General features: G+C 27.3%; 2 protein-coding genes across 2 annotated transcripts; one reads left to right on the top strand and one right to left on the bottom strand.

Moving 5' to 3' along the window:
- Positions 1-3,079: 3,079 nt before the first annotated feature.
- LOC100162387 (ectonucleoside triphosphate diphosphohydrolase 5) lies at positions 3,080-10,152 on the top strand. Its single transcript, XM_001948297.4, has 12 exons — positions 3,080-3,383; positions 6,911-7,019; positions 7,099-7,239; positions 7,306-7,385; positions 7,459-7,602; positions 7,669-7,780; positions 7,861-8,029; positions 8,090-8,230; positions 9,051-9,217; positions 9,307-9,360; positions 9,419-9,531; positions 9,625-10,152. Exons 1-12 carry the CDS (start codon positions 3,354-3,356, stop codon positions 9,700-9,702), a joined length of 1,338 nt encoding a protein of 445 aa, XP_001948332.1. The 5' UTR covers positions 3,080-3,353; the 3' UTR covers positions 9,703-10,152.
- A 1,583-nt stretch (positions 10,153-11,735) lies between these two features.
- Positions 11,736-12,608, bottom strand: Lsm1 (LSM1 homolog, U6 small nuclear RNA associated). The gene is given in 3 exon segments (NM_001163368.1): positions 11,736-12,067; positions 12,131-12,315; positions 12,436-12,608. Coding segments are annotated over 3 exon segments (408 nt in total). The 5' UTR covers positions 12,485-12,608; the 3' UTR covers positions 11,736-11,893.
- Positions 12,609-13,493: the final 885 nt, after the last annotated feature.

Genomic DNA, 13,493 nt, shown 5'->3' with positions numbered 1-13,493 from the left:
TGGACAAACATTTCGCGGGGCAACCCCGTACCACTCCACTCCGCTCATCTAAACTTTGAATATTTATAACTCATAAACTACTCGTCCCAATTTCGATTTTCATGTATCAAAATATTAAGAAAAATATTCTGCTTTGGAATAAAAAATTAAAACCCTATGTTGTCATTCAAAAAAGTAAAAACTTAAAAAATTATAAGGATAAAAAATATTTAAAAATATAATTTTTTAAGAAAAACGTTGTTTTATAAGTGACTTGAAAGTATGTAAAAAAATATTTTCAAAAAAACTTACACTTTTTGAAATAATGAGTGTTGTTTGATAAAAGAATCACCCGGTATGTCTTAAGTATGGTTTCAAACTGATTATTAGGGATTGCTAAGGACCCACCAAAACCTGATCCATTTATTTCCGAGCAATTGTATTCTAACTGTGTTGAATATTTATACTGTCTTTTAGATAATATGCTAAGATATCCGCCGCACCACTAATAAAATTAGATGTGTTCGTACCAATTGGTAATTCTATTGATGAGCTTATTTCAAAAACATCAACTAATGTATGATCCTGATTGTTTCTCACTAGTCTATAATCAGGTATACCATTTAATAAACTTGCAATTCCAGATTGTTCTATTGCCCGAAAATAATCTGAAAAACAAAAACTAGAGTAAATATATTTTTTTGAATTATATTTGTAATATAACCATCTACATTATTGTGCTGAATCATTAGTGCATTAGTAATATCATTGATTATACATAGTTACTATGTATAATCAATGGTAATATGAATAATAACACGAACGTATTTTATAATCCTTTATTGTCAGCTGTATAAATCGTTATTATATGCACATTAAAATTTATCGGCTCACTGATGACCGATAGAAATTCGCCACTGATCGAAATATGATATGCCTTGTCTTATTCTTATACTACATATAGCACAAATAATTGGCGAATATGTAACAAGTATGAATGTCAATGTTCCTAGAAAAATTCTTTATTTTTCCAGGATTCTCCATTTTTTATTTTAATGATAGTCATAGCTATGTCAATAACACTTAGAACTGAGTTTTTTAAGTGTAAGTTTATATCAATTTTAATATTAAAGAGTGTGATTATGCTGAATGCAAATCAGTCAAATTTGTCAAGTATATTATATTGCATTATTTCCACATATAGTATTAAATCCAACAATAGAATAATTATGTTAATTATTTATCCTTAAATTAGGCATGAGAAATCTAATGACACGAGTTATGGAGTTATCAAGTTCTGGAAACCTAAGTCTATAATGTTGCCAATATAATTATATAAACGAAAATTAAATCATAAAAAAAAATGTAGCCCACTACATGATATTTTTCATCTGTAAGGAAAATGTATAAATCATAATAAATATGTTTTTAGAGGGAAGGTTACCATTGTAACAATAATAAATGTTGTAAGAGTTACGAAAATTGGTCTCGCAAAAATCGGTCATATGAAAAAAGTTGTAGCCAGCCCAAAAATATATTTATGTTAAAATGAAAAAAATAAACTAGACTAGACCCCATAATAAGTCTACCTATCAAATACTGCCATCGGTAGGAGGGCTGAACAGAATTTATCGATACATCTTTACATCAGTACATCAGCGCTAGGAGGGGGGAGTGTCATTTGACCAGAGCCCCGTGTCTAATTATTTATTTTTCATAATTTTATAGCACGCAACTTTAGAACAATTGTTTGTGTATAACTATATAAATAATGGAGATACCTACCTAGTTTGTTTCATATTATGCTTATAAATATAAATTTTTTATATTTGATTTAAATAATAAATCATGGTATACGATTACGATAAAATATAATATTTAGAATTTAAGAACATCTTATTTCCATACTAACTCTAAACTGACCGGTTTCATTTAAAAAAGAATGCGGTATTAAATCGGGATAAGGTCAATAAATAAATCAATTTAGGTACAATATACATAATATTATTATGTAATAGAATTTTTTAATAACATTTATTGAATATTTTTTTTGAAAACTATAATGTATATATATAACGTCCTTATCCAAGTAATATATTTAGAGTAATGTAAGTACCTACACGAACAAATAAACAAAATCAAAAATAAAGTATTTGTGTTGATTCATAAAAGAAAATTTTTTTATAACCATTGATTTTATATTATAAAATCAATGTTATAACTAGGATTTTTGTCCCTTACCGATTTGTGTTATTGAGGTTTCACTGTGTGTATAATATAGACATCTTTACAGTGGCGCCGTTTTTTGGGGTGAAAGGGTCCTTATATTTTGGAGATCTGATTTTTACGACCGATTTAATTTTCAGTGATGTTATTTTATTTTATTAAATATACGGGATAAACCCTTTGAACATATTATATACACATTATACATATCTATTAGGGTAAGTAACAGAGATTCAGAAAGATAAAGCAAGTAAAATTGATTCTAACAATGACGTTGATACATTTGAAAAATAAGAAATTTCTAAAAATTTTAATTTGATTTTACGTATAGCTGTATTTTTTTTAAGCTTTATTAATTTTGTTTGTTCATTTACTATAATAGCCGTTATACACACCAGTAATATTGTAATTTTCACTAATCAATAAACTTATATATGTACACCTACTCACTAATGCTTAAACATTTATGTATGATAAATGAATCAATAACAAAAACTGTTCTATATTATAATTAGACTTCATGAAAAAATACCTATCATTACGCTGGACGGATGTGCGATAAAAATCCAATTTCAGTGAAACTGTATTAAATAGCTACTGCAAAAAATAATAAACTAATATACTGTGTATATTATAATGTACACGTGTCGTATACCTACCTAAAAGTCAGTAGGTAGTGTATTACGACTTACGAGTTATGACTGCGTCATTATACGTAATATTATTACCTGTTTTTTAAGCTTTGGGAAAAAGGCGGAGTCGCAGTCAAGTTGTTATCAGTGGATTCATCATGTGTTATGCAATATGCAGGTTGAGACACGATTAGAAATACATATACATATTATATTATTCACCGTGTTTTCAAAAATGATAACGTCGATAAGATAAACATTACCTACTCGGCCTCGGCATTCGGCTAAAGAGAAGATTTCCGTAACAGTGTTTGACTAGTGATCCGGTGCCACAGTCGACTAACAATATATTACTGTTGCTTTTGCTGTCTCAGCTTATCCTTCGGCCGTAGTCCACTGCTAAAACTGCTACTGCTACTGCTAAACCTAATACACTTATATAGGTTTTTAATATTATTCACACTACGATCACGGAGTTTCGTCGACTTCGGCATAGTTGGTATTTGATTTACCGAAATGGAAAGACACACTAAGAAAACTAAAAAGGTTTGTGGAATAGATTTTCTAATAACGTCTATTTCGACATCACAATAATAATTGTCATAGTGTTCTGTTGCTCAATTATATTTATAACAAAAAAAGAGTATATACCTAATGTATAAGGTGATTCACCAAGCATACTCATACCCACCTTTTCTCTTTAATTATAAATTTATTAGAGTTTTTAAGATTACTTGAACACCATAATATTCCTATAATTATTTTTTTTCCAAATGAGAATCGTCCGTCTTTAAGTAAACATTTTTGAGCTCTTCCAATGGTATAATCTCAGTATTTTAAATATGGTCTTTAAGTGACTGGGTATTTTTTTTTCGTCATCAGTGTGTTGAAAATTGGAAAAAATAAAACCAATATATAAATTTTTTTATTTAGATAATCCTTAGAAATTATGGCCATTGTGTTTAAAATATAAGAGTTGTTTTATAATTAGGTATAAGTACTAGCTTAAAATTTGAAATAGTTACACTTACCTAAATCATTTTATATATTCTGATCTGATATACATATTTAGTACCTACAGTAAAAAATACATTGACAATGTGTTTAAATTGAATGGGAAAAATGGAGTTTTATTAATTTGCTACTGCTAGGTAATGGGTACCTAATGACTGTTTTTACATGGTACCTAATTTGATACTGACTTAGAATTCAGGGTCAGTGTTGAGTGAAGAAGGTCACCAAGTATTACGAACATAATTTATACTTAATAACTATACCTATATTTTATAAATTATAACTTGCACAAGTAAGTTGTTTAATTTGTAACTTTTATAATTATTATACATTTTAACATTTATAATTTTTGAGAGATACATATCAAATGTAGCTATTTATTTTGTATAATACCTTAATGTATCTTAAGAGCTAAGATGTAAATGATTTTATCTCAATATTGAAAAAAAATTATATCTTATCTATAGTTAGGTAATTATTTTTTTAACAAAATTAATATTTACATTTTATAACACATTTACATACATTTTACCTACTAACAGAATGTGTATAATAGTATAACAGTATAAAAGGATTTGTACCTATAGTATTAAAGTTGTGATAGTTTATTTTTGTCCCTATGAAATAAAAATCTTAAATTTAATTGTTTTTCGTGTTAAACGAATTTTAACATGATTTAAAGTAAAACTATATCATATTAACTGTCAAAAAGAAATATGTTTTAAAACAAAATAGACGTATAATAGAATTAAGTAGGTATGCATACATTATTATGATATTCTTTATGACATCAATCTCATTTTAAATAAATAAAATATGAACCTTCACACCTTAAAGGAATCATTCTCTATTTTTCATTCTGACTCATCTGACATCTTATACTTATAATCAATCATTCCGCACAATGATATGTCATCTTGAACCAACTTATACTCTGTCCAGTGATAGAATACATTGTGTCCCCACAAAAATTTGTACTTCTGTGCATTCTCACAAGACATTCTTCTATAGTAGAACTGGTATCGTTGATACTTGTCAAATAGGAATGTATATACTCAGTTCCGGTTAAGATTGAACCGCGTCACACAGTCAGACTGAGCTACCTAACAGTGCCTGACTCCCCATGTGATGGCTATGTGTTCTGTGATTGGCCGACAGTCATCGTCGTCGGCACTGGTGCTGGCCGCTGTACATACGCTCCCATCGGTGTCCAGAATGCGCGAAAAAAACATGTTTTGGTTGAGCGAGCAGTTCAATCTTAATCTAAACAGAGTATAGAATCAGCATGTCCTCTAGTTTAGTGTTGAACTTCAGCTGTACGACTATATATTTTGTTGTTAATTGATGTATTAACTCATTCTTATATTATGGTATTTAACTATCAAATAAATAATTATATGGCTAATGAAACAGCTGACAGTTTAGGTTTGGAGGACCAGTTGTTGAATATGTTAAAAATAAGAATATGTCTATTTGTATACACTTATTTGAAATACATTATTTAAAATAAATGTTTAGGAAAACAAAATAAAAGGGAGGAAATTGTCATGTCATGCCTTCTCCACATCAGGACTTCAAACTTATTTGTCGTTTGGTATTATTAATATAAAGATTAGTGACTACGATTGAGTGTGTAAATCACCCCCTCACATGTTGTATAAAATATAAAATTAAAACATCAATCTCAAATAATCCTGGCTATGCGCCTGCTTAAGTCTGAACTTAAAATTAGGTACCTACTTATTACTTATATATTATTTATCACCTATAATATTACTAAAAAAATAAAACATTTTATAATAATTTCTAACTACTTCGTTCTGTTTTGAATGTAATGTAGCTATACAGATATATGTAGAGATTTTTCCAAATGTTGTGTTACAAAACTGATGATGGTGTTATAACTAACAAAATCTTAAGTCATACAAAATTTGGAATATACTGCATACACAGCCGACATAGTTTAATTCAGTATGCATGCTGGTCAGTGACCAGTGTTCACTGTTCACAGTGCTGGTGGTTACCGCCTTGAGGAATAATTCTACATCTGTTTGACCGTGAACATACACTCCCTTGAATAGCTTCATAGCATATAGAAGGTGGGTGGTTGTAAGCATCAGCCACTTAAGTTGGGCTTATTTGTGTCCATTTCACATTTAAATCAATTTCATTCAACATTTTTGAATCATAAAAATATAACTACATTAACAAACATATTGATTCAATGTCTTCTATTCCATTAATGTATTAATTACTGTGTTTAAATGATGATTAAAATATGTGAAATAAAGTATATACAAAAAAAAATATAGATACAGTATTGACACAGTTGCTAATAATTGTATGGGTATAATAGTATAATTTATACCACATTTATTTAAATTATAACATTAAATACTAACACATTTATTGCTAAAAGCCAACTTCACGCATAATATGTAATATTATACAGTTTATCAATTTAAAGCAGATTCTTATTTAAATTGTTCAACTTTATATATTTAATTTCAATAGTCCTAAAAATTACAATATAAACTATGATAGAAAAATGTACACATATTGTATATTTAAACAACTCTGTAAGTTAAAAATTATAATTGATAGAACCTTAAAAAAAAGTAAATGTTGTGATAAATGTAAAATATAATTATATAATTACTGTAAGGCAAAACATAATTGATTATTTTTCTGTTACTTTTATCATAGGTACAACTCTTATTTTATATCATCAGTAATATTAAATACAGTTTTTTTTAGTATTACATAATTTTATACATGTAAAAAAATACTACAGTTAGGATGAGATTGTATTTTTTTGTGCTATATATCTAAGTATATTTTTAATATTTTTTAAAACTAATTTGTCTAATATCTTTAAAAAAAGAATAAAATAATTTCAAGAACTGACTATTTTCTTTTGAAATTAGAAATGGTAAATTTACATTTTGTATCATAGCTATGTGCCTACATTGTAAGAACGTTAACCTTAAAACCTTGTCAATATTGACACATTGTATAGTAATCACTATTCAACATTGTGTTTTAATCATTTTTCACAGATTGTTGAAGAAGATGATACTTATATAAATGATAAAACAAAACCTGAAGTAAATCAAACTAAATACTTGCTGTATAGTGTTTTTGCTATATGTTTTGTGGTAATATACTGTAAGTTGAATGTAGTTTATATAATGATATTATTTCTAATTATCATTTACCGTCAGTTAATTAAATTTAAAAATTCCAGCATATTATACTATATATAAATCAGATTTTGGAGACAAAGTTGTTAAAAAGCAACCATTATCAGAACCTGTATATGCTGTTATTATCGACGCAGGAAGTACTGGTTCAAGAGTATTAGCATTAGCTTTTAAAAAAACACCAAGTAAACAAAACATTTAAAGTCTAAATATTATATTCATATTTAATACTTATTATCATTATTTTATAGGCGGTTCTTTAGAGCTAGAAGATGAATTATTTGTACAAGTTAAACCAGGCTTGTCTAGTTTTGCCGATGATCCAAAAAAAGTAAATGTTGTTTTTTGGAACTAATAATTTTAACTTAATGTCTAAAGTTTATTAAGTTATGTTTGTATTTTAGGGTGCTGAATCAATTGATCAGTTATTAGCCAAAGCTAAACATTTTGTGCCAAAACAGTATTGGAAAAGTACACCACTTGCAATGAGAGCAACAGCAGGTTTAAGATTATTACCAACAGAAAAAGCAGACGGTCTTCTCAACGAAGTATTTTGTATTTTTTTGGAAATATAACTGCTGAATTAATTTTAACAATAATTGTGTTTTTTATAGGTAGTACAATTATTTGAACACAATCCGTTTTATACAAATGAAAATTCAGTAGCCATAATGGATGGTATTGATGAGGGTCTTTTTTCATGGTTTACAGTTAATTTTCTTCTTGGTAAAACACATATTCATACACACATACCTATACATATATTTATTTTTAAAGATGTTATTGTAAGTTTATTTATTTTTCAGACCGTTTGAATGGTAAATTGACAAATTCAGTAGCTGCTCTTGATTTAGGCGGTGGATCTATACAGATCACATTTATCCCTACTAATAGTAAACAAATCATAAAAGAATTACCAGAATTTATTACAGAGTATTCAATAATGAATGAAAAAGTAAACTTATATAGCCACAGGTATATTAAAATTAAACTAATATTACATTATTTAAACCAATTAAAAAAAAAATATTTTAGTTATTTAGGGTTAGGATTAATGGCTGCTCGAAAGAGTGTATTTACTGTCGATGGTGACTTGTTGAATGTTACTAGTCCATGTGTTCAAGATGCGGCCAAAGGGACACCTTACAAATTTGCTCAAAATATCTACCATGTAACGTAAGTTTTAATTTGAATTACTATATAAATAATTTTTTTAAGCAAGCTGTTTATTTAATCAGTTTTGATTACTTTTGTCCGTATAATTGTATACATATTAGTTATTACTAGGACTAAGATTTCAATGGATTTGCATTTTTTTTTTTCTTGAACATTTGACACGATGCTTTCAAGATACAAATGTTAAATAAATAGGTACTATGCTAACATCAAACTTTTTTTGAGGTTTTTGATGTTTATAGTCATTTTTAACCGTTTTTTGGCATTACAGGCGCAAACTGTCTGTGATGTCCTTTTTGTACTTCGCCCCTTTTACCTAAATACTTACCCTGTAAATTGCAAAACTTATCATATTTTTACGCTCTTGGGAATATAAAATTATATAGAAATTTGCGCCAAAAATGTTTGTTATTTGTCCATTAAATGTAGCACTCTTTGCCCCTTTTTACCAGTTTGCGGCATTATTTATAATTATTAAAGTTTTATTTCTAGTAATATTACAAAAAAATATATTAATATAATAAATTTATAAATTCATATATTATTGTATTGATACAATATTTTTAAATAAAATGATTCACAAATTTATCTTAATGTCACACATGCCAACCAGACGGTTAACAATTATATAGATGGTTCATCTACAGATTATATGAAATTATATAATCTACGGTTCATGTATCGTATTGAATGATAAAATAGTTTCGGTGGTGCACATATTTTGTAGTTTTTATATTAGTTATAAATGCATTTTTCAATATTTTTAGGATATTTTAAATCCGAGCCCTAGTTATTACCATATTATAATGTTTTATTTTAGTGGGGCCCCGTCAAAAAAAGGTCCAGCTGTTGATTACTTGCTATGTAAGAGTATCATTGAAGCTGTCGTTAAAACCGTGTACACTGACAAACCCAAAGATTTGCTCAATCAGAAAATAGTAGCATTTTCGTACTTTTATGACAGAGCTCAAGATGCCGGTCTCGTCGGTATGTATTAAGACTGATGAATGAACACAGTATCGTAATTTGTATATTACTGTTACTATTTGATTTATGGCTATTATTGTAATTTTTAGGCGAAGAAGGAGGAGACGTTACCATAAAATCGTTTTATGAAGCAGCAGAGAGAGGTAATCTGTTTTAATTAGTAATAATATTGATAGTTTTTATAATAAATTTAATTTCCAGAATGTTCTCAAACAAGTTATAATGAGCTACGTCCATTTAAATGCCTTGATTTAACCTATATTTCTGTATTATTGGAACAAGGTTTTGGTTTACCCGTTGAAACTTCAGTCTCTGTAAGTCTTTACTGTCATACTGTCATCACTTTTTTTTTTATCTATGTAATTATTCAAAATTTAATCTAATCTAATTTTGCATTTGATGTTTAGTTATTGAATACTATTGACGGTCATGAAATAAGCTGGGCGCTTGGAGCAGCTTATCATATTTTACAAAATGGACTTTAATTCAAATCGTCATTTTTTAAAAACCAACAATCATGGTGATTGATGATCAAAACTTAGTTTATACTCTATTTTCCACAGGTCATGTCTATAGTCTAATTTTTCGCGATTCAAACATTGTGTACTAGTTAATACTAACTATTTACACAAATATTTAGTTGCGTTCTTGATTTTTTATTTTTTATTATTAAAATATTTGTTATATTTATATATTATATTCCAACGAATTATTTTATTTTAAATACTTGTATTGTAGATTAAAAATATTTTAACTTTAGTCATGATAATGAAACGTAAGAGTTATAATTTTTTTGTGAGTTGTTCACAAACAAAATAGTTTGCATTTCATTGCCATAATTATCTACTTAATTGTTTGATTCAATAAAATTGTATAGTTGAATAATTTTGTAATTATTTAATCAGACAAAATTAAACTATACCAGCTTGTCATCATTAGTAGTCAATACATTTTTAAATATAATTAGGAGTGTTAAGAAGTTGTAGTTCTTAATTGTCGTGGTAATTTAATTGAGTGAAAAAGTTTCAAAGTTTAAGAGTTTAAACAAAGATTATGTATAAAACAACAACAATTATTGCATTTTTATTTGTTTTTCTACTTGACATTTTCTCAGACACAGAAAAAACTTACATAAGTAATTATATATAAATATTCTAAAATCTATTTTGAGACATAATTTCTTCTAATTTCACTAAATACAAAATTGAACACTTACAACTTTTTTTTCTAGATGACATGATGATAGTTGCAGTATTCTGATTGTATTATAATATATTCTATATTATGGTTTTATTACAACAAAAATAAAATAGGAAACAAAATATGCAATCAATATGACGTAGTAAATAATGTAACTCATAATATTTTAGCTGCAACATCTTTGTTCTTAGCATTTAGAAAAAGTTGTATTTTATAAATGGTGGTACAAAAATATACAGGTAGAAACTAATAAAATGAACGTGAATGATTCCAAAAATAGAAAGTACTTAAATACAAAATTGAACTTATACCTTATTTTAGCACTCATAAATGGAGCCCTACAACAGTTGCACTTATGTTTCGGGTGGCTTTTGTATCAAGTTATGTAATAAGTTGTTTTGAAACATATAATCTCCTAAACTTAAAATAGACTAAATGCATATCAAAAAATTTAGCAGACTTTCCATAAACTTACATTTCTACAGTTGCATAAAAGTAAATTAAAAATCTATTTTATAAAAATATTAAACTATTAAGCAACACAGTTTTAATTTGTATTCTGTAATATGATAAATTACATATTTTAATACTTTTATATCTGAAAGAATCTCGTTTTATGGTAAGTCTACATTATGGTGCGTTTCTGGTAATAAATAAATTAAAACTTAAAACCGATAAAAAAAAAATGACTCAATAGTTTAGTATACAAAATCAAAGCCTTCTATAAACAAACAAAAAAAAAAAACAAAAACATACTCATGGTCCACCCTGTATGTAATTATTAGAATCTAAATAGCTATATATTATGACAATTTTAATTTTTAATCTAGGTAATTAGAATTATGTTCAAATATAAAGAAATTTATACTTTTATCAAATAGCTTTGCCATTCTTCGATAAATACTCACAACTTTGGAGAAAAAAAATTTAGCAAATCTATTAAATAAAAAATGAATGATTTAATGACAAATTAAATGTTTAATGTAAGTTATTAAGGTTGAATAAAAAAATAAAAAAAATTATGACAAATGACAAATAACCTAAAAATCAATTTTTTTTTTGTATTACACAATTTGCTTGTATTTACATGAAATTAGTCAACAATATAATATATACTTTACACGGTATACCATTTGCATCAAATTTCCAAACAATATAGTGGTAACATAAAAATTTTCAAGATATTTTATTGTTCCAAAAAAATAGGTTTGAAACACAAAACATAGTTGGTTTCCTTGTCGTTGCGTAAGATATAAAAATCACCATGTTTTTATTATTAGGTAAATTAATAAAAGATACTAACAATTGTTTACTCTTACTATTTAAATAAAAAATATAATTGTAAATATTTTGACAGCCTTTAGTTACTAATTTGTTAGAATTCAAAGTTAAAATAATTAACAAATCTACAAAATTGGAAAACATTAAAGTATCACTATTTGTTGATTGTTTACTTTTGCAAATTTATCATGTTTATCAAAGAAAATCATCTTGAACAAGGTCAGGAGGAAATCGCATACCTCTTCTTTTCAAAGATCGTTCAATAGATTTAGCCTTTTCAATCTTGGCATCTTGATCTTGTTTTTGTAACGCTAAAATGTCTCCTATCGACACTCTTTCAAACATCTGATCGGCCTCTTTTAGGGCGTCCTAAAAACAAACATCAATTACTAGTCATCAAAATTTAACTCAAAATGTTGAATACAATCTTACTATTTCTCCGAGTAAAACGACATTTTCTCCTCTCACCAAGAACACACCTCTAGGTATATCACCAAATTTCTTACCCACATGTATGCGCTCAACTGTTTGCTGAAGCAACAAATTGGCGTATTGATCAACGCTTCGTAAGTATCCAATAAGCGTTCTGCCGTCACGTAAAAGAACCATGAGCTTTTCTATAATATATAAAAAAAAAAACGAACAATAAATATTAACGACAATGACTGTTTGGAATAGAATAAATATACAACACTAGACACGGGCAAATCAATCGATCTATCATTTTTTACACTTACTGTCCAGTTCGTACAAAAGCGTAGCAGTTCGAGGCGGAAAAGAGTTCATCGCTGTTTGTTGTACGGGGTTTATTATAAAATCGTAAATTTGAAAAAATAGCAGTTCGGAACCATGTTATGAAGCACTTCTATACCTACCCATTACTTACCAATAAATCACATTGTTACATACTGAATATAATAATAATAATAACAAAAAAACAGTATTGAGTTATCTACGGTAGATAACTCGTTTTGATAACAAAATGGTTGTTAATTTCGTACGTTAATTTAGCGTATTAAGGTACATAATACTATTGTGTATTCTAATAGGCGTATAAAACCGTGAATAATCGGTTTCACTGATGTAAAAAAATCTGAGTAAAAACTAAAAGTTAAGTGAATTTTTTAAGTTGTAACCGGCTATTTCGACTGGGTAATATAACTTTATCACTTGACACTTATCACTATAGTTGTTTATGGGCGGAGTGGTGTGGTACGGGGTTACTCCGCTTGTCTAAACTTTAAATAGAGTTAAGTCATTAACTACTCGTTCTAAATTCGATTTTTATGTATCAAAATACTTAGAAATATTAAGTAAAAAACTTTTAAAAATATGATTTTTTAATAAAAACGTTTTTTTTTAACAATTTGACTGTCAAAAATATTTTCCAAAACATATATACTTTTTGAAATAATGAGTGTTTAATAATAAAAGAATCACCTTGAAGAGTTGTTCTATACTGGGTGATTCTTTTATCATAGAAAACTCATTATTTCAGAAAGTGTACATTTTTTTACATAGTTTCAAGTCGCTCATAAAACAACGATTTTCTTAAAAAATTATATTTTTAAATATTTTTATCCTTATAATTTTTTAAGTTTTTTAATTTTTTGAATGACAACATTGGGTTTTAATTTTATACTTCAAAGCAGAATATTTTTCTTAGTATTTTGATACATGAAAATCGAATTTCGGGTGAGTAGTTTATGAGTTATAAATATTCAAAGTTTAGATGAGCGGAGTGGAGTGGTACAGGGGATATCCCGCGAAATATTTATCCACTTCTCCGCTCATC

The sequence above is a fragment of the Acyrthosiphon pisum genome, chromosome A1 (assembly GCF_005508785.2).
Source record: "Acyrthosiphon pisum isolate AL4f chromosome A1, pea_aphid_22Mar2018_4r6ur, whole genome shotgun sequence".
NCBI classification, from domain to species: domain Eukaryota; kingdom Metazoa; phylum Arthropoda; class Insecta; order Hemiptera; family Aphididae; genus Acyrthosiphon; species Acyrthosiphon pisum.
The sequence above is the reverse complement of the archived record's forward strand: the minus strand, read 5'-3'. Positions and strand labels throughout refer to the sequence as shown.

What these genes read in the sequence shown, in the direction of transcription:
- LOC100162387 (XM_001948297.4), top strand. Translation starts at nt 3,354, where the DNA reads ATGGAAAGACACACTAAGAAAACTAAAAAG. An exon ending in TTGCCGATGATCCAAAAAAA is followed by an intron (nt 7,386 to 7,458) that starts GTAAATGTTGTT and finishes TTTGTATTTTAG; the next exon opens with GGTGCTGAATCAATTGATCA. An exon ending in CCGTTGAAACTTCAGTCTCT is followed by an intron (nt 9,532 to 9,624) that starts GTAAGTCTTTAC and finishes TTTGATGTTTAG; the next exon opens with TTATTGAATACTATTGACGG.